Raw genomic sequence first — 20,656 nt, 5'->3', positions numbered from 1 at the left:
TTCTGGTTTCATGACTGTTTTGTTACTGTTTTAGGATCGTCTTACTGTGAATTGATTTGCTTTCTCCTTTGTAAACTGCTTTGTGACATTCAGTTATTAAGGACACTATATAAAATAGAGATTTTTATTATTAAACCTCTCAAGTAACAAAACCAATAACCAATAATTGACCACTGTAAGTGATATTATCTTCAGACAGCGATTGAAGAGATCATGAAGGACTCTCCAGGATCAGGGTGGTGTGTTAGGAAATGTGTGTGTGTTTGTAGGGGGAGGAGGTGCGTAAAACCCCTACAACTGTGAGTGCATATTCAAGCACATGTCTCTAGGGAAGCCAAATAAGTTCTTAAACTCTGACAACATATACATGACAACAAGAACAAGAAGACACAACGTGAGAGAGTGAAGCCATTTTGATCTTTATTTGTCCACAGTGAGAAATGACAGTCCTCTCACCCTGTAACCCCCCCACAGCCCCATCTCTTTTTCTGGAAGACCACAATGCAGCATTACAAATGACAGCTCACTGGACATCTCTGTATCCTGGATTTGCATTTGATTTTGAAAAAGATCTGCCCCCCCCGGCCACGCCTGCCTCCACTGCTTCCCCCAGCCTCACCCTCTCTTCTCACACAGAAAGCCCAGGTCCGGAAGCACAGCGATCGTGCTTCGGGTGACAATCCACATCAGTGTTATTTGGAAGAAAAAATATAAATAATCCCATTTCAAACAGCATGTTAGCGCCATCTGCATCACGGCCGCTTTCCTGACTGCGCAGATGGCCGAGGAGGACAGAGGGCCAAGAAGACGAGTGGAGAGAGGCGTGACGGAGGAGAGTCCAGTCTGTCACCCTGAGCCAGTGTGCTTGTGTGTGTGTGTGTGTGTGTGTCAGTGTGCATCGTGGGATGCATCAGGTGGTCAATCTCTCTAGGGGTCAGGCAGTCAAGCTCAGCCCATCGGAAAAAAAATATCGTCTGGCCGCAGTACAGCGAGTCGGCACCGCAGTGTCACAGCTTCTCTGGTCTCACTACTCCAACAACACACACAGTTGCATTAAACGAGACATAAATACATACAAAATTCAAGTAGACAAATTTAGGACCCACTCCCGTCACACCTCCGATACAGCACTCCCTGTGTCCCGACATCACACTGCCTCCTTTCCTATTTGGATTGATCTATATTTTTTAATCAGGTACTTGTAGTAAAAACGCATTATTGTATAGAAATACTTTTTCTAAAGCGATTCAAGTTATTGCACACACAGCATGTTTCATTGGCCAATTACAGTAATATTGCTTCAGAAGGGTGGAGCAGGAACCCCACCGTATGGCCCAAACTCCTACAGACGAGCTTCACGACTCAAACTAGGAGACCTTTCTCATGTGGGCCGGCTTGACTGGGTCCTACAGCGCTCCCCCGACCCCCAGAGCGATAGAGCAGGTGGCTTGATTTCCCACATCAACTGAGACACCCACATGCGTGTGCGTCGATATACATACAGGGTGATTTTTGATCTAAGCCTTTCAGCTGCTCATCAAATGAAAACGATCAGTACAAACCCTCACTGTTGATTTAATAAGTACCAGCACATACAGAAAATACACGCCTCACTGCCACTCGATTGTCCTCGTCTTTGCGAGAGTCCAGGTCGAGCAGTGGAACCCCGCAGTGCAGTTTCTGTGGGGATCGAATGCCACCTCTTGCTCTGTGTGTGTGAATTAGAGCTGGACTCTTAATATCGACCTGAATTCTCCTGAAATTTGAGATCACGTTGGTTAGAAAACTGTAAACTAATAGATGTAGCGTTTAGACATATGTGTATGGAATCCAACAGACTTAATTGCCTTTTGCACTGACACACGGCTCCAGGGTGGACAGACAGACAGACCGACCGACACCCCACCCCACATATTACAACCCTCCCCCGCCAAGAACCTCGATTACAGCTCTGTTAAACACAACACCAAAAGCTCCGTCAACAGCTCCAACAGAGATCAAACGGAACAAAAATATATATTTACTGATCATCTACATTGGCAGCGACCTGACTTGGTTTTTCTCTTCTTCCTTCTCGTTAAAAAATGAAAATACAAGAATCATCATCATCATCATAGTAACGACAACAACAAAACAAATATGATTTCATCTTCACAACAATGTAGTTTGTTAGAGACCGCCAGCAACGAATTCACACTCCCCCATTCCTGCTCTGCCACCCCTTTGCCACTCCAATCCCTCCATCTTCTCTGGCCCCATCTTGTACGGGTTTCCCCCAGTACTCCAAAAGCCCCCACACACACCCCGTGCCCCGCCCCACAACGGCAGTGAAAGAGCATCTCCTATTGGACGCAAGATCTGTCGATTCCCTCCGCAGAGTCCGGCAACGATACAACAGACCTGGGGATTCAGAAGACAGGAGACTGGAGACGAGGGATTGGACAGCGGGTGTGTGTAGGGCTCCGAGAGGGACACAGCCCCCCACCCTGGTCTGTGAGAGACCGGGAGAGAGGGGAGGGAGCGAGAGAAAAGGGACAGAGAAGAGGGCAGGGGAGGGTAGAGGAACCCCCACACCTCCCCATGTCATACACACGTAAACCACGGATAACCCGCCCCCCCTCTAAAGACGAAAGGCCCCTCTCTGGGAAACAAACCCCCCCCCCAAAAAATGTAAAAACTGAACAAGTTAAATATGAGTCCCATTGATAATACAACGCCACGCCCCCTGCCTCCCTCCCTCCCTCTCCGGTTTCCCTTCTGGGCACGTCTCTCACTCTCAGAGAAGCAGGCTCTGTCTTCTTGATTTGCTACTGACTGTAGAGAGATGGAGAGAGGGAGAGACAGAGATCAAAAACACAATTAAAAATCTGAATCCACAGTGCATAGAGCTGATTTTACAGCTCATACTTCATACTGCATTTCTTTACGTTAGACACTGCCCCCCCGGCGTATACAACACACACAGTCTACAGTAGAGGCACCTGACCTGACCTATGCTATGAGATACACACACATGCTTCAGTTGGTCCCCTTGCTCGGGGACAGAGGCAGCAGGCTGCAGACAGACAGTCCCATGGCCCCCGCACCGTCACTGTGGCAGGACCTCGTCATGCCGCATGCTCCACAAACACTCGGGAACGACACAACAGAGCAACGCAACACAGCGCAGCGCACAGTCAGACCGCTAGTGCCCTACGAACACATCGAGGAAGGAGAGCAGCATGTGCCCTGGGTGTGGCTGAACAGAAAGCCTCTGTCTGTCCCTGTCCCTCACTCACGCCCCCGCACACATACGCACACAGGTTTGCGATGGCATGGCTACCACTGGTCCTGAAGGTCGAACCCATTTTGTTTATTGATTACTGTTCACTGGCCGGGTCTACACAGACACTGTAAATACAATGTAGTCAATTGTATTTATTTATTTTGTCCATCAGTGGTCAAGAGATTGTGACTCGCATTGTGTTGGACAAATGGACACACACCACCGCAATCGACAACCCCACAACCCACCCAGGACGGCACCAATCACAAGCAACACGGCTCCCCCGGGGAAGTCAAACAATAAAAGGGGCGGAGTTCCTTTACCGGAGCAGGAGCCGGAGCAGCCAATGAGGATGCAGGATTAGGACTAGCACAACACATGCTCTTGGCCAGCTTGCAGCTGATTGGCTGGCTGGAAATACTCAGTGTCAGTGGAGGAGACTATGGGGCGGTAGCAGCATTTGAAGGGGGGGGACAATAAAAAAATAACAGGACAAGAAAGAAAAAAAAAAAGGAGGCAGAAATTATTGTGAGACGGTGGAACATGAGACAACGCCTGAGAGGAGAGACGCGCTGCGCGACTGACGCTCCTGTGAGGCGCTGCGGCTGTCCCCAGATGACTGAATGTGATCTGACCAAAACGCGATCTCTCTGGCAAGTGGAGGACAATTTCAAATCCCTCTCGAAGTGGCAACATGCGCCCGTCACCGCAGGGGCTATTTCAGATCACTCTTCATGGAAGTGCACAGGAAGCATGACAGGAAGTGACATCACAAGACACTTCCATTTGTGAATTTTCAATTCACATGATGTTTATTATTATATTACAATGATCAGCTCTAGCTGTGTCTGTGCCTTTTACTTGTACTTCACATGAAATCTAGTACGGCACCCCGACTCCTGCTATTTATAAACCTTAAAACAAACCTGACTTCCAGTGAGAAACGTGAGCTCTATCCCTGACATGTAGAGTTGTATCTAAGTGTCTGGCAGAAAATGCATATTTATTTATGGAATATAAAATGTTTCCACTGTGCGTGTCTTTTCTTTTAGCCTGGCATGTTGTGTTGCTTGGGGCTGGAGGTTCGACGGAGCAGGTACAGTACCCGCTGATGGTGGATAACGCGGAGAAGTCTCAGTCACATTCAGCCATTTGGGGGATACAAGTAATCTAAGGCATTTCAGTTTAGATTGACGAGTCTATGTGAGCCCAGCGGTGGATAAAGCGGTGTTCTGGGATTAACCCGCACCGCCGGCTCTGTAAGGGAAAGCAGGCGAGCCCACACAGCCAGCAGAGCCAACATGCCCATCTCTGTACCTGGGTCAGAACTCCGCGTCCTCCACACACACTTTCAGGGCTGCTGAGAGATGGATGGAGGGAGGGAGGGAGGGAGGGGGAGGGGTGGGTGGAGCCGGTGAGCAAGGGAGGGTGAGAGAAGAAGGTTTGGGGGTGAAGGGAGTGACGGTGGGGGTCAGAGATGGGAAAGGTGGCAGAGAGAGAGAGAGAGGGGAAGGGAGGAGGGTGTGAAAGATGGAGAGATGGAGGGAGGGATGGGTGAAGAGACTGGGAAGTCTTTATGTCTCTCTCGCGCTCCCTGGGGCTCTGACACACTGGGACTCACCCCCTCAGCCCTGTCACATGGTTCTATAGATAATGCATACCACGCATACTGAAAATAGATGGTGTATATATAAATAGTACATACATGACGGTATGTCACTCGTGCGGTGTATAGATGTTGTAGTGTGTACAGCACATACGTGTGTGTAGATTGTACGGGGGGTCTGGCAGTGTGGGTGTCTGTCGTGTAGCAGTGTGAGACAGACAGATGGACAGACTCAGAGCCTCACCTGACTCTGGCAGAGAGCTCGTCCGCACCGCCGCTTCCTTCTCCAGCTGGATCTCCTTTAGTGCAAATATAGAAGTAGCTGAGAGAGAGAGGGAAGGATAGAGGGCGGGAGGGAAGGATGGAGGGCGGGAGGGATGGAGGGCGAGTTTAAAACCGGTTTCCAATTTGTATTTTTAAAAACCCTTCACCCATTCGAGATTATAACAATAACGACAACGACAACGACAATAATAATAATAATAATAATAATAATAATAATAATACACTCCACCCCAGTCTGACGCCAGTTCAAGAACCAAATTTAACATTAAACCCAAACCAAACACCCCCTTTGCCCATGGTTTGGACAGAGGGGCGGTGCACTCAGCCAGGACACAGACACTCACTGTCGGGGAGCCGGACCACCCTCGCCCCCAGGCTGTGGAAGTACGGCTGCCTCATGGCCTCGTCCGCCGAGATGCGCTTCCTGCCCTCGAACTGCAGAAACAACAATTAGATTTGAAGACGGACACTAATAACTGGCGGGCGGGTAGGCAGCCGCAGGGCCATTCAGCGTCTCTCACCTGTAGGAGTTTGGAGAGCAGCTGCACACCATCATTGTCCAGCCTGAGACACACACAGACAGGGAGGAAGGGAGAGAAAGACAGGACAATGAGAACACATGCACTGTGTGCCCCAAGCACTGCATCACACACTCACACACGCACCCACACACGCACTCACACTCAGTACCCCTCACGCACTCACACACGCAGGCACTCACACACACACTCACACACACATTCAGTACCCCTCACGCACACACGCGCACACACAATACCCCTCCCACACGCACTCACACACACACGCACTCGCACTCACACACTGTCAGTCAGTGTACCGGGGGGTGTGGTTGTGCAGGCTGTCTGCCCTGTATCGGGGGTAGTTGTATGAGGTAAAGTCCTCATTGGAAGTGATCCCTGGCCAGGTCTCTTCATTGGGAGTACCTGGAGGACAGACAGACAGACAGACGTTATTACAATGTTACCACACCGTTGTTTGGTAGAGACACAGGGACAGAGACATAAGAAAGAGACAGACAGAAAGAGAGAGAGAGAGACAGACGCGTGTTACCGAGCAGTTTGAAGATGAAGTGCAGCTCCTCCTCCACAGTGGACCCTGGGAACAGAGGGCGGCCCGTGGACATCTCATAGAAGATACAGCCCACACCCCTGACACGCAGACACAGAGGGGACAGTTAGTGTCACAGCGTCACACAGCAGTCCGCAGTGTTATAGTGTCACACAGCAGAGCGCAGTGTCAGAGCATCACACGGCAGTGCGCAGTGTTATATTGTCATACAGCAGCACACTGACCACATGTCTATCTGGGTGGAGTAGTCTGTGGAGCCCAGCAGGATGTCTGGGGGACGGTACCATAGAGTCACCACCTCGTTCGAGTACGTCTTGGTGGGAATGGACTTGGCCCGGGCCAGACCTGGGGGGAGATACGGACACGCCGTCAGAGACACAGAGTGATGAACAGACACAGAGACACTCACACAGTGGCACACTCACACACAGAGGCACACAGGCACTCTCACAAACACTCTCACTCAGATACACATGTAGTGGGATAATGTACTGTTATTTACTTTATATTCATTATCTTATTAATTGTTTCAGTTTTGTCTATGAAGCAATCATTTGTTTGTATTTGCTCCTTTTTGCGGGAGACTTTAATTAAGTTTGTTAAAGCATTTTAAACTGTAGTTTTGTACCAAACGCCAAATGCTACAGAAATCTACAAAAAGCATGTTACCCTGTCTCCGCCTTAAGGTTAATTGTTTCTTGACATGTATACAGCCATTATCTTCTGAATACTTGGCTGAGAGGGCACTTTAACTAACCAACCAGTCTTTTGTATTTTCAATCTCTTGGAGACTTAATCAACGACTGTATTATTATGCATGTGTTAAACTGAAACCTGTACTACTGGATTTTAATGAGACCACTTCCAACAGAAACAATTGTAACATATTGTTCATCACAAGATACACAAAGGCTTCTTCCAACTCTCATCGCTAGTTATTTTCTTCACTTCATGTGAGGGGAGAGCTCCGGGTTAACCTGTATTTATGAGATTTACTAAAACCACTGCACACATACACAGACACACTCAGACGAACCGAAGTCAGCCAGCTTGAGCTCCCCCCGTTCGTTGATGAGCAGGTTCTGGGGTTTGAGGTCTCTGTGCAGAACCTTCCTCCGGTGGCAATAGGCCAGCCCTCGCAACAGCTGGAATAGAAACAGCTGGAGAGAGAGAGAGGGGTGTTATTATACTTTACCCTCTGTTGCACTTTAACCCGTCAAAGCTTTGGCAACTTATATACATTTGTAAGCCCAATAAATCTCATATTCTCATTTTCATTTTGAATTTGAATAGGAGACAGAGAGAGAGAGAAATATGGGGATGAACTCATTTCACACCACCGTCATTATTCACCTGAAAGCTAATGTAGAAGAAGCATATTTTGAATGGAGGGTAGAAATATAGGATCATCCTTCTATTGTTTATGTATGTTTAATAAGTACAGGATATATCAGCCTATCCATATATTTAATTATATGGTGGGAAGTGTGATTGGATAGCACATCATCTCACCTTCACATTGTGCATGGCGATGCAGTTCCCACAGTCATCCAAGTACTGCTTCAGATCCTTGTCCTGAGAGAGAGAGAGAGAGAGAGAGAGAGATCAGTACCCCCACTCAGTACAATTTATCTGCCAAGACATACAAATAACAATAATACAAAATAATCTCTAGTGATCATGTCGGTCTGTGCTGTGTTGCTGTGTCTCTCCTTCGTTTAGCGTGTCGCTCTGTGTGTGTCTGTATCCGTGTTTCTGTCTGTCTGTCCGTCTGGGTGTGTCGCTACATTTATCTCGCAGTGCCAGGGTGCGTCTGTGTGTGTGTATGCACGTCACAGGGACATACATGTCTCTGTATGTCTCAGCATGCGTGGGCCTGTGTCTCACCATGTCTCCATGTGTCCTGTCCGGTGTGTGTGTGTGTCTCTCTCTCTGTCTCAGTGTTTCCACATGTGTATACATGTCTCAGAGCGGCTCAGTGTGTGTCTCAGTCTCAGTGTGTGCGTGTATCAGAGTCTGTGTGCGGGTCAGTGGTAGTGTGCGTCACAGACACACATACGATCCGTTCACGGACGTGGGGACACAGGGAGAGGGACAGAGGGACGGTGGGGTGTCAGCGCAGGCCTCACCAGGTACTCGAAGACCAGTGTCAGGGATTTCTGGGTGTGGATGATGTCGTGCAGAGTGACGATGTTGGCGTGCTTCAGGTCCTTCAGGAGGGACACTACGGGGGGGGAGAGAGCAGGGTCACCACACTGCCTGACCTCCAGACACCGCCACAGCACCCCCCAGCGTGTGCTGAACCTGCGGCCTGGAGGTCTGTGTCCCATACTTCACTATACTGTGCCGTTCTGTTCTGGTGTGTAGCGCAGTGTTTCTCTCTCACCCTCCCTGATGGCGGTGCAGGGCGCACCCTCCTCGTGCTCCAGCCTGATCTCCTTCAGGGCCACCAGGTTGTCTGTCAGTTTGCTGCGGCCCTTGTACACCGTGGCGTAGGTCCCCTGCGGAGCACAGCACACCGTCAGAGGGGGGAGGGGCCCACGCTGACCCACATACACTCAGGGAGACAGAGAGCGAAAGAGGGAGAGAGAGAGAGAGAGAGAGACAGACAGAGACACCCACACTCTCCATGAGCTCTCCAGAGAAGAGAGAGAGAGATGAGACGGACACAGTGAGAGGTAGAGAGGATGGAGAGAAGGAAAGGGAGAGATTGTAAAATGCGTGTGTCGGGCCCATACCTCTCCCAGTTTGTCCAGCTTGACATAGGTCTCCAGCTTCCCAAAGCCAATCTCAGACTGAGGAGAGAGAGAGAGAGAGGAGACAGAGAGAAAGAGAGAGAGAGGGCAAAGACAGCAACATCAGCCCCTGCTCAACACACAGTGTACCAGACAGACAGCGTACCGAAGAAACAGACAGAAGACAGAGACGGAGACGGAATAGACAGAGGATCGGAGGGACACTGATGGAGGGACACAGCGAGACACAGCGATAGAGGGACACAGCTGGATGGGGAGGGATGCAGAGGCACACGGGGAGAGGGGAGAGAGCATACCAGGGAGACTCTCCGTAGCCGGCGGCTCAGCGGCTTGTCGAATGGAGGACTGTTGAGGGAGAACTTCTCCAGGTAGCCATCGGGCAGCCTGATATCAGCCGGCAGAGACAGACGCTTATTGATGTCCTTGAGAGGGGGAGAGGGGGAGAGAGAGAGAGACTGAGGGGTTAATAGAAGTTACCCTGCACAGCACATGAAATCTACAAGGACAGAGAGAGAGGGAGAAAGGGGGATCTGGGAAGTGGAGAGTGAGTGTCTAGAGAGAGAGAGTGCATCTCAATGCGTCTCTCACTGTCCTGTACCTCAGTGGAGATCTTGCGTGCCGGGTTGTTTCTCAGTCGTACCCGGACAGGGCTGTGCACCTCGTCTGAGGACGTCCCCGAGGCCTGGTCACTCTCCCCGTCCGAGCCCATCTTCACATCCTCCTGGACGATCTCTGGACACACACACACACACACAGATCCACACGCACACACACGCACGCACACGCCCACGCACACAGATGCACAGATCCACACACAAACACAACACACACAGTCAGATAGATGCACATACACAGATAAGCAAACACGCACACAGAGGCCGAATCAGATACGAACACACCCAGACGCACACACACACACACAGGTGTCAAACAAACACAAAGACAGACAAAAACAAAACACGAATCAGCTCCCCACCTCACACTGCGATGTGCTCAAACACACAGCGACATGATCACTCTCCCACCCGGCACAGAATGACACACTGAACGACTGCGAGATAAAACTCCCGTCACCCACATCTCTCTCTCTCTCTCTTTCACAGACGCTCTTCATCCCCTCTCCTCCCACCCTCCCCATCTCTCACTCATACACACCCACGCCCCACACTCTCTCTCTCTCTCTCTCTCTCTCTCAGTGTATACCCAGGCGTGTGTTGCGGTTCAGGTAGGAGCTGAGGCTGCGACCCAGGTGGTGCGGCCGGCGCAGGGCGGAGCTGTAGGACTGCAGCAGGGAGTGCATGCTGAGGGAGCTTCCTGTCCGCACACTGCCCCTCACACCGCCCCTCACAAACATGGCCTCTGATAGACAGGGAGGGTGCGGGGTAGAGAGGGGAGGAGAGGAGAGGAAGAAGGAAGAGATGGAGGAGGGGGACAGAAGGGAAAGGCATAGAGAGGAGGAATAAAGGAAGAGGGACAGGGTGGGAGAGGAAGGAAGAGGAGGGGAAGAGGAGAGGAGAAAAAGGTAGAGGGGAGAGAGGGAGCAGGAGAGGCAGTACAAGAGAGAGAGAGAGAGAGAGAGAGAGAGAGAGAGAGGACAGCGATGGAGGGAGGCAAAGCGTGGCAGAGGAGTGGAGAACCGAACACCCCAACAGACGGAAAGAAAAAGTAAAAGAAAGTAAAAGGTAAGAAGGGAAGGGAAGAAGGAAGTGAGGGGGAGAGGGAGAGAAGAGATGGGGGGTGGAGAGGGAAAGAATAAAGGAAGGATGAAGAGAGGATAGGCATGTGTTTGTGAGAGGCAGGGGAGGAGAGGAGAGGAGGGAGGGAGGGAAACAGGGAAAGGTGGAGAGAAAACAACATAGCAGGAAGAGTCAAATTATAAACCAAAAGGAACGAAAGAAACCATACAAAAAAAAGAGTGAAAAAACTAAATCAAAACAACAAAAGAAACAGTCTGGTTCTTTTGTTTGCTTCCTAGTTTGTTTGTCTGGTTGTTGTTGTTTTTCAGAGGAAAGGGAAAGAAAACAACATTGGAAATTAAACTGAGAAGAAAACAAAAAGAAAGACCTGCGGGTTTTAGGAGAGGAGGAAGCGGTCAGAGCAGAGCTGTGGGGAGCCATGCAAGTATTAATACCGGGGCCGAGGACGGGGAGCAGCAAGCAGGGCTGGGGCTGGCGTGTCTGACCTCACACTCCCACACACACGTCCACCACTGCCCCTCTCACACGGGATGGCCACCACTCCTCCACTGAGCTCGAGACTGGGGCTTCCCAGCGGCCTACAGCAGCTGGATGCGGCTCCGGTCCTGCAGGGTCCTGTAGGGGCCCAGAGCGTCGTCCTCCCCATTGAGCTTCATGCCCCCGTGTGCAGAACACATGCTTTGCCCGGCTGGACCAGCTGAACCCTCAGACAGTGCCGTGTCCGTCAGTCAGTGTGCAGTGTGTATGATATGGTGCTGTGCAGTCTCGGTGTGCAGGGGGCGAAGTACAGAACCATGCAGTGTGTCAGTATGTGTGCGTCAGTGTGTCATTGTTTGTGCGTGCAGTGTGTCAGTGTGTGCATGTAGTGTGTCATTATGTGGGAGTCAGTATGCATGTCAGTGTGTGTGTGTGTGCGCGCGCAGTGTGTCAGTGTGTGTGTGTGTGTGTGTGTGTGTGTGTGTGTGCGCGCAGTGTGTCAGTGTGTGTGTGTGTGTGCGCAGTGTGTCAGTGTGTGCGCAGTGTGTCAGTGTGTGGGTGTCAGTGTGTGTATGTGTGGGTGTGCATGCAGTGTGTCAGCGTGTCAGTGTACCATTGTCGCTGTGGGCGGGGTCCTGGCCACTGATGTTCTCCGTCAGGCTCTTGTCCCCGCTGTGGCCCCCCCTCAGCGTTAGGGACAGCTGCCTCTTGATCTTCCTCATGCGGTCCATGAGGGGGGGGAGGGGGGGGCGGGCTGACGGGGCTGGGGGGGCAGCCACTGTCCAATGAGCCTGAGGGAGAGAGAGAGAGAGGACAGCGACGTCAAACACACCCCACGAGCAGAACAGCTACAATGACGCATTTCTCACCGTTTCCTGTTCTTCAGAGAGACAGAGAGACAGTATTATTGCTCTTTGCATTGCTCTTATATTTTGTAAGTCGCCCTGGACAAATAATAATAATAATAATAATAATAATAATATTAACAGAGACAGACACAGAGAGACAGAGAGGTCTGTGGGTCCTCTCTTTATAGACAGAACGATGCGGTTGAGCAGCAGAAGGAGCCGAGAGCAGGATCCAAACAGGGAACCCGCGTATGCGTTTCTCAGGTGTGTGAACTCCGTGTGGCGTGTCCGAGTCTCCGTGCAAGTGTGTGTGTCGGTATGTGGGTGAGGACACTCGGCACATAACCCAACAGGGGTGCACGCAACGCCCCCGTCTCACTTCTCGGCAGCACAGCCCTGTCCCTCCGACGCGCCTTTGGTTGGCACTCACAGTCTCCCTGTTGATACCCAGGTTCCCGCTCCGTCCTCGCATTATTAATAATAATAATACAATGTTTTTTAATAAGTGTTGACAGTGTGTGTGTGTGTGTGTGCGTGTGCGTAGCTGCTTCCCTCACAGTGGCACAACCCTATTAATACCCCAGACTCTCGTCCTCTGCCCCTGCCCTGGCGTCGGGTATGAAAGGTGTCTCTTAGCTACGGGGCAACAAACAGAGACGGGGGGGCGGACCGGGCGGCTCACTGGGAGAACTGGGAGCTAAAACAGGGAGGCTTTCCGTCAGGATCACAGCTGTGTGGAGACACAACCTCCCCCAGTCTGACAGCCACAGCGTTCTCTCTGTGTCATGGAAATGGGGGTGGGGGGGTTATAGAGAGGATCCACTACCCCTCTGGCCTGAACTGCTCTTCACATGTTGTTTTATGGACGGGGGGTGAAATTCAGCCCTGGGCACAACATACATTGCCCTGTCCAGACCTATACAAAGTGCCGTCTCCAGTGTCTGTAAAACCCCGCCCTGGCTGTCTCTCCAGGCAGACTTTCTCAGAAGAAGGTAACAAGACAGTGGCCACAGCTCCAGGCGTGATCACAGCATCACCAGGGACAAGGGTCAGCCGAAGACGGGACAGGAGGGAAGGAAACATGCTTTACATCCCACCTTCGCTGTCAAACTTCTCATCCCCCTCTCGGCAGGGTCTGGTCAAGGGTGGAAAGGTGTCAAGGTAAAAAAAAAACGATCTAAAGGCCACCGGATTGGAGCTGCGTCTCTGTTTTGGATGTTTTCTCCACCAGCCGGTTCGCAGGGACTGAGCGTCTCACGGCAGGTCGAGGGGGGAGGGGCGACGTCTCAAAGGAAGGCAGTAAAATCCAGATTAACTCATTAACTCGGCAATTAGATGTCTATATATGACCCCTGCATTGTCCCCTACCCCCGTCTCTTTCGGCCAACATTGCAGGACCTGTGTCTGTGAGGAGGACTCAGTAAAGGTCACGGCGGACGGAAACTTGTTCTAAATCGGATCCTCGACCTATGATCCCCGGATAATCCTGCAGGGAGAGGGGAGGGTTAAAAGCTGTGACCCCGGTGTGGGAGAAAGTGGGTTAGGTATCAAAGCCTCGGAGGAGAGAGTGAGGGAGGGAAAGAGAGAGGAGACAGGACAGACACTGAGAAAAAGAGATATAGAGGGGCGGGGGTGGAAGAAATAGAGAAGGAGGGGGTTTAGGTAGATTACAAGACAAATAGCTTGAGAGGAGAAGAGAGGGCAAGATAAGGAAGTACAGAAAACAGGGAATGAGGGAAGAGAGGGTGAGGGAGAGAAGGCAACCGTCCGAGGGAGACAGAGAGAGAGAACGATGGGGGGTATCCAGACTGCATCAATCAATAGCAGAAGGAGCTGCAGACTGACTCGTGGCTCCTCACACTGCCAAGTCTGAACACAGTAACATATCCACCCCTCCCCCCGCAATACAGCACAGCTCGAGCCCCTACTGACAGTGTGTTCAGTGTCTCAGTGTGTTCGGTGTGTCAGTGCTGGGCTGCAGTGTGTTCAGTGTCTCAGTGTGTTCAGTGTCTCAGTGTGTTCAGTATCTCAGGGCTGGGCTGCAGTGTGTTCAGTGTCTCAGTGTGTTCAGTATCTCAGGGCTGGGCTGCAGTGTGTTCAGTGTCTCAGTGTGTTCAGTGTCTCAGTGTGTTCAGTGTCTCAGTGTGTTCAGTATCTCAGGGCTGGGCTGCAGTGTGTTCAGTGTCTCAGTGTGTTCAGTGTCTCAGTGTGTTCAGTATCTCAGGGCTGGGCTGCAAAGTGTTCAGTGTCTCAGTGTGTTCAGTGTCTCAGTGTGTTTGGTGTGTCAGTGCTGGGCTGCAGTGTGTTCAGTGTCTCAGTGGCTCAATGTGTTCAGTGGCTCAACATCACAATGTATTCAGTGGCTCAGTGTGGACAGAACTGCTGGAGTTCAGACAGGAGATGAAGCTGCCAAGTCTGCAGTCACAATGGGCCCATTTACATCGGTTTATTTTGGCTGAGAGCTCTCAACCTGAGAGGGGAGAGGGTGTGTGTGTAAATGAGTGTGTGTAAATGTGTATATGTGTGTGAATGTGTGTGCGTGTTTGTGTGTGTAAATGTGTGTGCATGTGTGTGTGTAAATGTGTGTGTGTGTGTTTGTGTATGTGTGTGTGTGTAAATGTGTGTGTGTGCGTGTTTATGTGTGCGTGTGTGTAAATGTGTGTGCGTGTTTGTGTGTGTGTGTGTGTTTCCTGTCAGTAAAATGCAGACATTCAGCTTCCCTACCTCGGGAATAATCTCCCATCCATCACCATGTCTGTGTCAGTCTCTCTCTCTCTGTTCATGGGTACACACATTCATCCACTCCACGAGTCTCTCCATCTCTCTCTCTCTGTCAGTCTCACTCTCTCGTTCACCCCTTTCCCTGCCACACGTCAGTTCCCCATCAGTCTCTCTCAGGGTCACTCTCCCTCTCAGTTCTAGTTAGTCTCCCTTTCGAAGGCATCTCTCTCTCTCTCTCAGTTAGTTTCTGGGGGAGTGTGTGCTTCTCTCTCTCGGTGTGTCAGTGCAGTCCCTGGATTACATAACCACACTGCAGAGCTACAACCCACCCACCCACCCTCCCTACCTCCACTCCTTTTCTATTTTTCTTCTATGCATCACTCTCTTATTCCTCCTCTCCATCCTTCCGTTTCTCACCGTGCGTCTATCATTCCATGTGTCGGCGCCTACCCCCCCACCCCACCCTTCGCTGGCAGGGCACCCCGTTAAGTGCGTAACCGCATCCTGTCCCTCAGATTGCCAGCATCAACCTCTCTCTCTCCTCCCATCTTAACATCCTTCATCTTTCCTTTTTCTACACCTCCTTAGCCCTCTCCCTCTCTCTCTCTCCAAGACGTATGATGACTTAAGCTGTGCACAGCAAGTTCTGAGCAGGTTCCATGTTTCTTGAAATGTGTCTATTTTGGATGAGGGGGCCGAAGAAGAAGAAGAAGAAGAAGAAGAAGAAGAAGAATGCTTGAATCACAAAATAAATACCCAAAAAGACAACAAAACTGTGAAGGCTTGTGAAGTTTCTGGGAGTGTCCAGGGTGGCCTGGTGTCTGATTGGTCATCTCTGGAAAGCGGGAGAGGGTCAAAGGGTCTGTTTAAGTTGGTATACTTTTGTATGTGGTTCTTGCTGTCTTGCTACTTGTGTGAGAGAGTGAGAGGGTGAGAGGGTGAGAGAGTGTCTGTGTACTGACTGAATGAATAAACACGCCTGATTAACTTGCGGTCCAAGTGAGTGTCTTACAAACTGAACTTCTTTGACATGATAACAGAAGATGTGTGTGTGAGACGCAGGGGTCAGCCGTGTTTGTCTCGAGGTCACGGGTCGCACTCCGGAGACACGGCGAGGTCGGCTCTCGGTCATGTGCGGCGCCGGGTGGCAGCGGAGAGGCCGGCACTGTCTGTGGAATTTTGCCGGTTTTCTGACACACAGATCACTGACTCTGAGCAGACAGTCTCTCGATGTCTGGCGTGGAGGGGAAAAGGGCAGAGGTCAAAGCTCAGAGAGATCCTCTGTTGTGTGTGTGGGGGGGGTTCCTGAGGGAGGCCATTATTGTGCAATAGGTGATGTTTTGGTTTCCTGTGTGTATTCTGATTTTTTATTGGGCACAGAATAACAATAGGACGGTACAATAGGAGGCTATAGCAAAGGTACAGTAGTATACAGTATACTGTATACCAGGGGTCTCCAACCCCTGTCCTGGAGAACCCCAGTCCAGTCAATCTTATAGGTCACCCTAAATCAACAATTTCTAAATACTGGGAACACATGTGACTCATTAATCAATTAAGCAACTTAACCAAGGGAGCTTTTGCTCTGAGAGGCTGCAGGTATTCAGATAGCTGCTCCAGTGGTTTCTAAAGGACTGGATTTACCAAACCAAAGCTTCACTCATCACAATGAACTACGTCCGGCTGTTTATAAATTGGTGATAGAAGGGTGACCTCCAAAACCTGCTGGACAGGGGCTCTGAGGACCAGGGCTGGAGACCCCTGCTGTATACAGCTCTCCCTTCTAGATCTGCCTGCCATTTCCCTCTTCTCTCCTTCCCTCCATCCCTCTCACAATGGTGTCTCCTGCTCTTTCATTGTCTCATTCACAATCCCAGTCTTCCCCTTCTCTCTCCCCCAATCTCCCTCCCCTCTCTCTCTCTCTCTCCCCCATCCCCTCTCTTTCTCTCCCCACATCTCTCTCTCTCGGTGTATTTCTGTGCTTGACTGGAGATGAAACAGCACCAGGTACAGATGTTTTAAGCGACTCGTTCCCCTCCATCTCTTCTCACTACAGTAAACACTGTTGAGCGATCTGTATTGAACCACAGGCTTTCAAACTACACAACAGCCTCGGAGAACAACAACACGCCCCTCTCCCTCTCGCACAAATACACAGTGAAAGCACACCGCTCAGCCCGGCAGAGTCAGTGTGTGTGTGTGTGTGTATGTGCGTGTGTGTGCGTGCACATTTAATTTAACATTTTAATTTAACAACAATACCTGACTATGTCTCCGCTTCACAGGTTACCGTTATGTAAACAGAGCTGGGTACACAAACACGCAACACTCCTGGGAATAATGCAGACACATGCCGACGCACACGCAGACACAGGCAGTCACACACACATCTGTCAGAGCCGCACGCCTCATCCAAGCAGCAAGCCTGAGGTATAACTAAGGTAGAGAGATGGAAAAAGAAAGAAAGGAGTGGAAGGAAAGTAAAGGAGAGAGAGAGAGAGTTTGGAAAGACGTGTGTGGGAGCTGTGATGGATGGAGATGGATTCCAAAGGTCCAACAGATCAATATAAATAGACTTTAGGGGGGAAACAGTGGAGCGAATTCAGCACCAGAGTTAACTAATTAAATTAAATCGCTGTATTAGGGAGTGCGGTCAGCTGCCTGTTTCAACACAAAATTATCAAATCCTTGGATATTTTGCTAGCCATGTTTTATTAAACACACACACACACACACACACACACACTTGCTAATTGCTCAGTTCTTAAGAAACCTAAATATAGTCAGACTTCCAAAGTCTGCTCAAAACGGCCTAAAATAGACAAAGCGTTTTAAAAATGCATGGAGGATCTGAGGAAACTGTCAGGTGACTGAGTTTTCAGGCGTGAACTGAGTCTGGCACCATTGCAAGCGTGGCTCCCCAGAGACGGTGAGGCTGACAGCTTCACGGTGACCAGAGTGATCAGAAGTGTGTGGGGGGGTACTTTTATTAAGAATAACTGCAACAACAAAAGCGTAAGATAATAAATAGCCAAAACCAGCGATCCTCAAACCAGGAAGGTTAAAACTCTGGAGATCAAAGATGAAAACAGATTCTGTACAGAACGGGAGATGAAACAGTGACACTATTTAAATTATGATGTCATTATACTTCATTCTAAGGGAGTCGTGCACGTTTCTTGAGCATCATAAAGAAGAGGAAACAGTTAGCGGTGAAAGTTTTCTGCCTGAGCTAGTAAGCAGCATTGGCCCGGGGACTGTCACCCCCATGGACCAGGCTCGGGGTCAGATACATCCTCAACGCTCTTCACACATTGTCCACATGACCACATATCCACTGTCCAATCACCTGCCTGGACCTGTTCGGTCAAAGTCACTTCCAGACCCGAGAGGAACAACTGTGCACTACTGTACTGTACACTCTGTCTCTCTCTCTCTCTCTCTCTCACTGAGGATGGAGTACAAGATGGTTCTTACTGTGCAGTTAAATCACTCAGGGTGAAATGCTTTAACCCAAACCCTCCAGGCAACAATAGACAGATAACTTACATCATCTTAACTTTAACCTCTGCCACGGCACTGCCCACGGCTCCCCGACAGTCCGAGGCACAGTCCCACTCATGCACGCACGGTGCCAAGATGCTGCTGTGGGCCGTGAGTCGTACACCTGCTGTACGGCACAGGCAGGCATCTCCGGCGCTGTTGCGGCACACTGTGGGGGGGTAACGGGGCCGATACACATGCGGGGGGCTGCAGTGAGTGTGTCTGGAGAGTGCGATAATGCGACTGCTCGTTTTATTAGACGCCGGCGAATCAACAATAGGCCGTGACAGACTGTCAGGCATGCTTAATCCACAGCAATCCCCCTCAGATGTGGCGCTGCACCCCGGGTGTGTGTGTGTGTGTGTGTGTGTGTGTGTGAAAGAGAGAGAGAGTGTGTGGGTGTGTGTGTGAGAAGGAGATAGATGGAGAGTATGTGTGTGTGTGTGAGAGAAAGTGTGTATATGTATGCATTTTTGTGTGTGTGTGAGTGTGTGTATATATGTATGTGTGTGTGTGTGTGTGTGTGTGTGTGAGAAGGAGATAGATGGAGAGTATGTGTGTGTGTGTGAGAGAAAGTGTGTATATGTATGCATTTTTGTGTGTGTGTGAGTGTGTGTATATATGTATGTGTGTGTGTGTGTGTGTGTGTGTGTGTGTGTGTGTGTGTGTGAGGGGGAGAGAGCGAGAGATGCACGTTTTCGCTAATTCGGTTAGATAACAGATAAACATGTTTATGAAGGTTTTAATTCCAAACTCTCTGGGGTTTAAATCTGGACTCGCGGTTCATAAGACGAAGATTTGTCAGGCGGAGGACAAGGGGAGAGAGAGAGAGGCGAGGGTGGAGGGATGTGTAATGGGTTTTTTATATAATTGCAGGAACAGGGAACAGTATAGCGGCTGACACATCGCAGCAGTCGGCGCTGATACCCGCCTTCCCAGCCCATACAGACGACATACACACATCACACAGCACTGCCACCGCACAGTGCCACAGCAAACACAACTGTGCCTACACACACACACACACACACACATAATAGGACTCGTGTATAACGACATCCAAAACTGCATTTTTGTTTTCCCACCACAATAAGCGGAAAAATAACGGAACAGTATAATAATGATGATGATGATGATGATGATGATGACTAAGTCGCTCTATGACCGTTACGCATCTGAGTAATTAGAAGTGACCGGGGATGAGGCGCATTACAGACCCCGCATCCCGCACCGCAGCCAGAAATGCGGCACAGTACAGCAGCAGCGCCGCCGCGGACCACCGTGCGGGGTATTAACGCCAGTCCCGCACTGAAGATCCTGTCTGAGGCGACGTGAAGGCGCAGGCACAGGCACATACGTGTGCGTCTATATGCGCTCCGTATAAATAGCCAGCCAGGTATGCGCACGGGTCCGTTACTCGCAGTGTGTCAGGGATCATCCTGCGTGGATTTATATAAAAACTGACCACTGCAGCCGTGCGTGTCCGTGGAAAACACACGACGGTACCGCCGGGAAGGTGCCGAAACGCAGCCTCGGACGCCGCATACCGGAGCGCTTACCCCCGCCTGGGACGCCGTGTGCCCTCGCTGTGCCGTGTCAGTAGTGTCCCGGGGCCGCCGTCTGCTCCCAGTAATCTTCAGCCATGGTGTGTCAGCCCGGCAGACGGCACGCAGAGCTGCCCGACCCCCGCCATGCCACGGCTGTGCGCTGCTTTTCCCTTCTTTTTTTTTCCTTTTCCAAATCCGCGAGCGGAGGGAGGAGAGAGTAACAGCTGCGGAGTCGCAAATTGGGACTGAAATGTACACTTACAGAGGAGGGGGGCGGGACAGTGAGGAAGGGATGGGGGGTGCACTGGACACGTATTGAATAGTACTCGCTGTAAAAGCCCCCCGGGGGAGCTCAGTCCGGCGCTGGGGGGTACCTGCACTGGCCGAAGCATGCCATTCTGCGCAGACCCGTCCACTGCTCTCTTAAGTGCTCTTTCTCCCCGGGTTGCGTTTTCCATCCCCCCTTCTTTTCCTCCTGGCTGTGCCATCTTGGTACGGGCCGAATTCCATTCAAGAAACCAGGGGCATACCATATTGTCAGGGCTTGCGGGGGGCGGGCGGGGGGCAGTCGGCCGGAGCAGCCCCGCACGAAACTGCGTCACAGCAGTGGAAATGTTCACGCTGGGGAGCTGGGCTCCGGGGGGACAGCCGTCATCTGGGTCCGCCTTTGAACCAGACGAGGCCCTGCCCGTCTCAGCCGAGCCCGGGGGCAACAAGGGCAATATAACCTTTATGATAAATCCCCCCTCCCCGCATGCCTTCGCTCCCCCGCCTTATACAGCGCATTGGCCAGCCAAGTCTCCTCCCGCAAATCAGCGCTAA

The 20,656-nt window shown here is 50.9% G+C and overlaps 1 protein-coding gene across 5 annotated transcripts; it reads right to left on the bottom strand.

Annotated features, from left to right (window-relative positions):
- Positions 1 to 398: 398 nt before the first annotated feature.
- On the bottom strand, positions 399 to 20,356 carry cdk16 (cyclin dependent kinase 16). 5 transcript variants are annotated; one of them, XM_066710078.1, is made up of 18 exons: positions 19,847 to 20,356; positions 11,789 to 11,966; positions 10,205 to 10,360; positions 9,600 to 9,733; positions 9,298 to 9,423; positions 8,984 to 9,040; positions 8,632 to 8,746; positions 8,375 to 8,469; positions 7,758 to 7,820; positions 7,282 to 7,405; positions 6,470 to 6,590; positions 6,228 to 6,325; positions 5,995 to 6,100; positions 5,678 to 5,720; positions 5,501 to 5,591; positions 5,116 to 5,193; positions 3,589 to 3,705; positions 399 to 2,814 (listed from the first exon to the last, which is right to left on the bottom strand). In XM_066710078.1, exons 2-17 carry the CDS (start codon positions 11,904 to 11,906, stop codon positions 3,632 to 3,634), a joined length of 1,599 nt encoding a protein of 532 aa, XP_066566175.1. In that variant the 5' UTR covers positions 11,907 to 11,966; positions 19,847 to 20,356; the 3' UTR covers positions 399 to 2,814; positions 3,589 to 3,631. The 5 variants fall into 5 exon arrangements, with proteins under 5 accessions (XP_066566175.1, XP_066566178.1, XP_066566179.1 ...); XM_066710081.1 differs by lacking the exon at positions 3,589 to 3,705 and adding an exon at positions 4,583 to 4,625 and having other exon boundaries at positions 19,847 to 20,354; XM_066710082.1 differs by lacking the exon at positions 3,589 to 3,705 and adding an exon at positions 4,583 to 4,622 and having other exon boundaries at positions 19,847 to 20,354.
- Positions 20,357 to 20,656: the final 300 nt, after the last annotated feature.

This window comes from Amia ocellicauda, chromosome 7, assembly GCF_036373705.1.
Source record: "Amia ocellicauda isolate fAmiCal2 chromosome 7, fAmiCal2.hap1, whole genome shotgun sequence".
Classification (NCBI taxonomy): Eukaryota; Metazoa; Chordata; class Actinopteri; order Amiiformes; family Amiidae; genus Amia; species Amia ocellicauda.
This window is presented reverse-complemented; position numbering and strand designations above follow the sequence as displayed.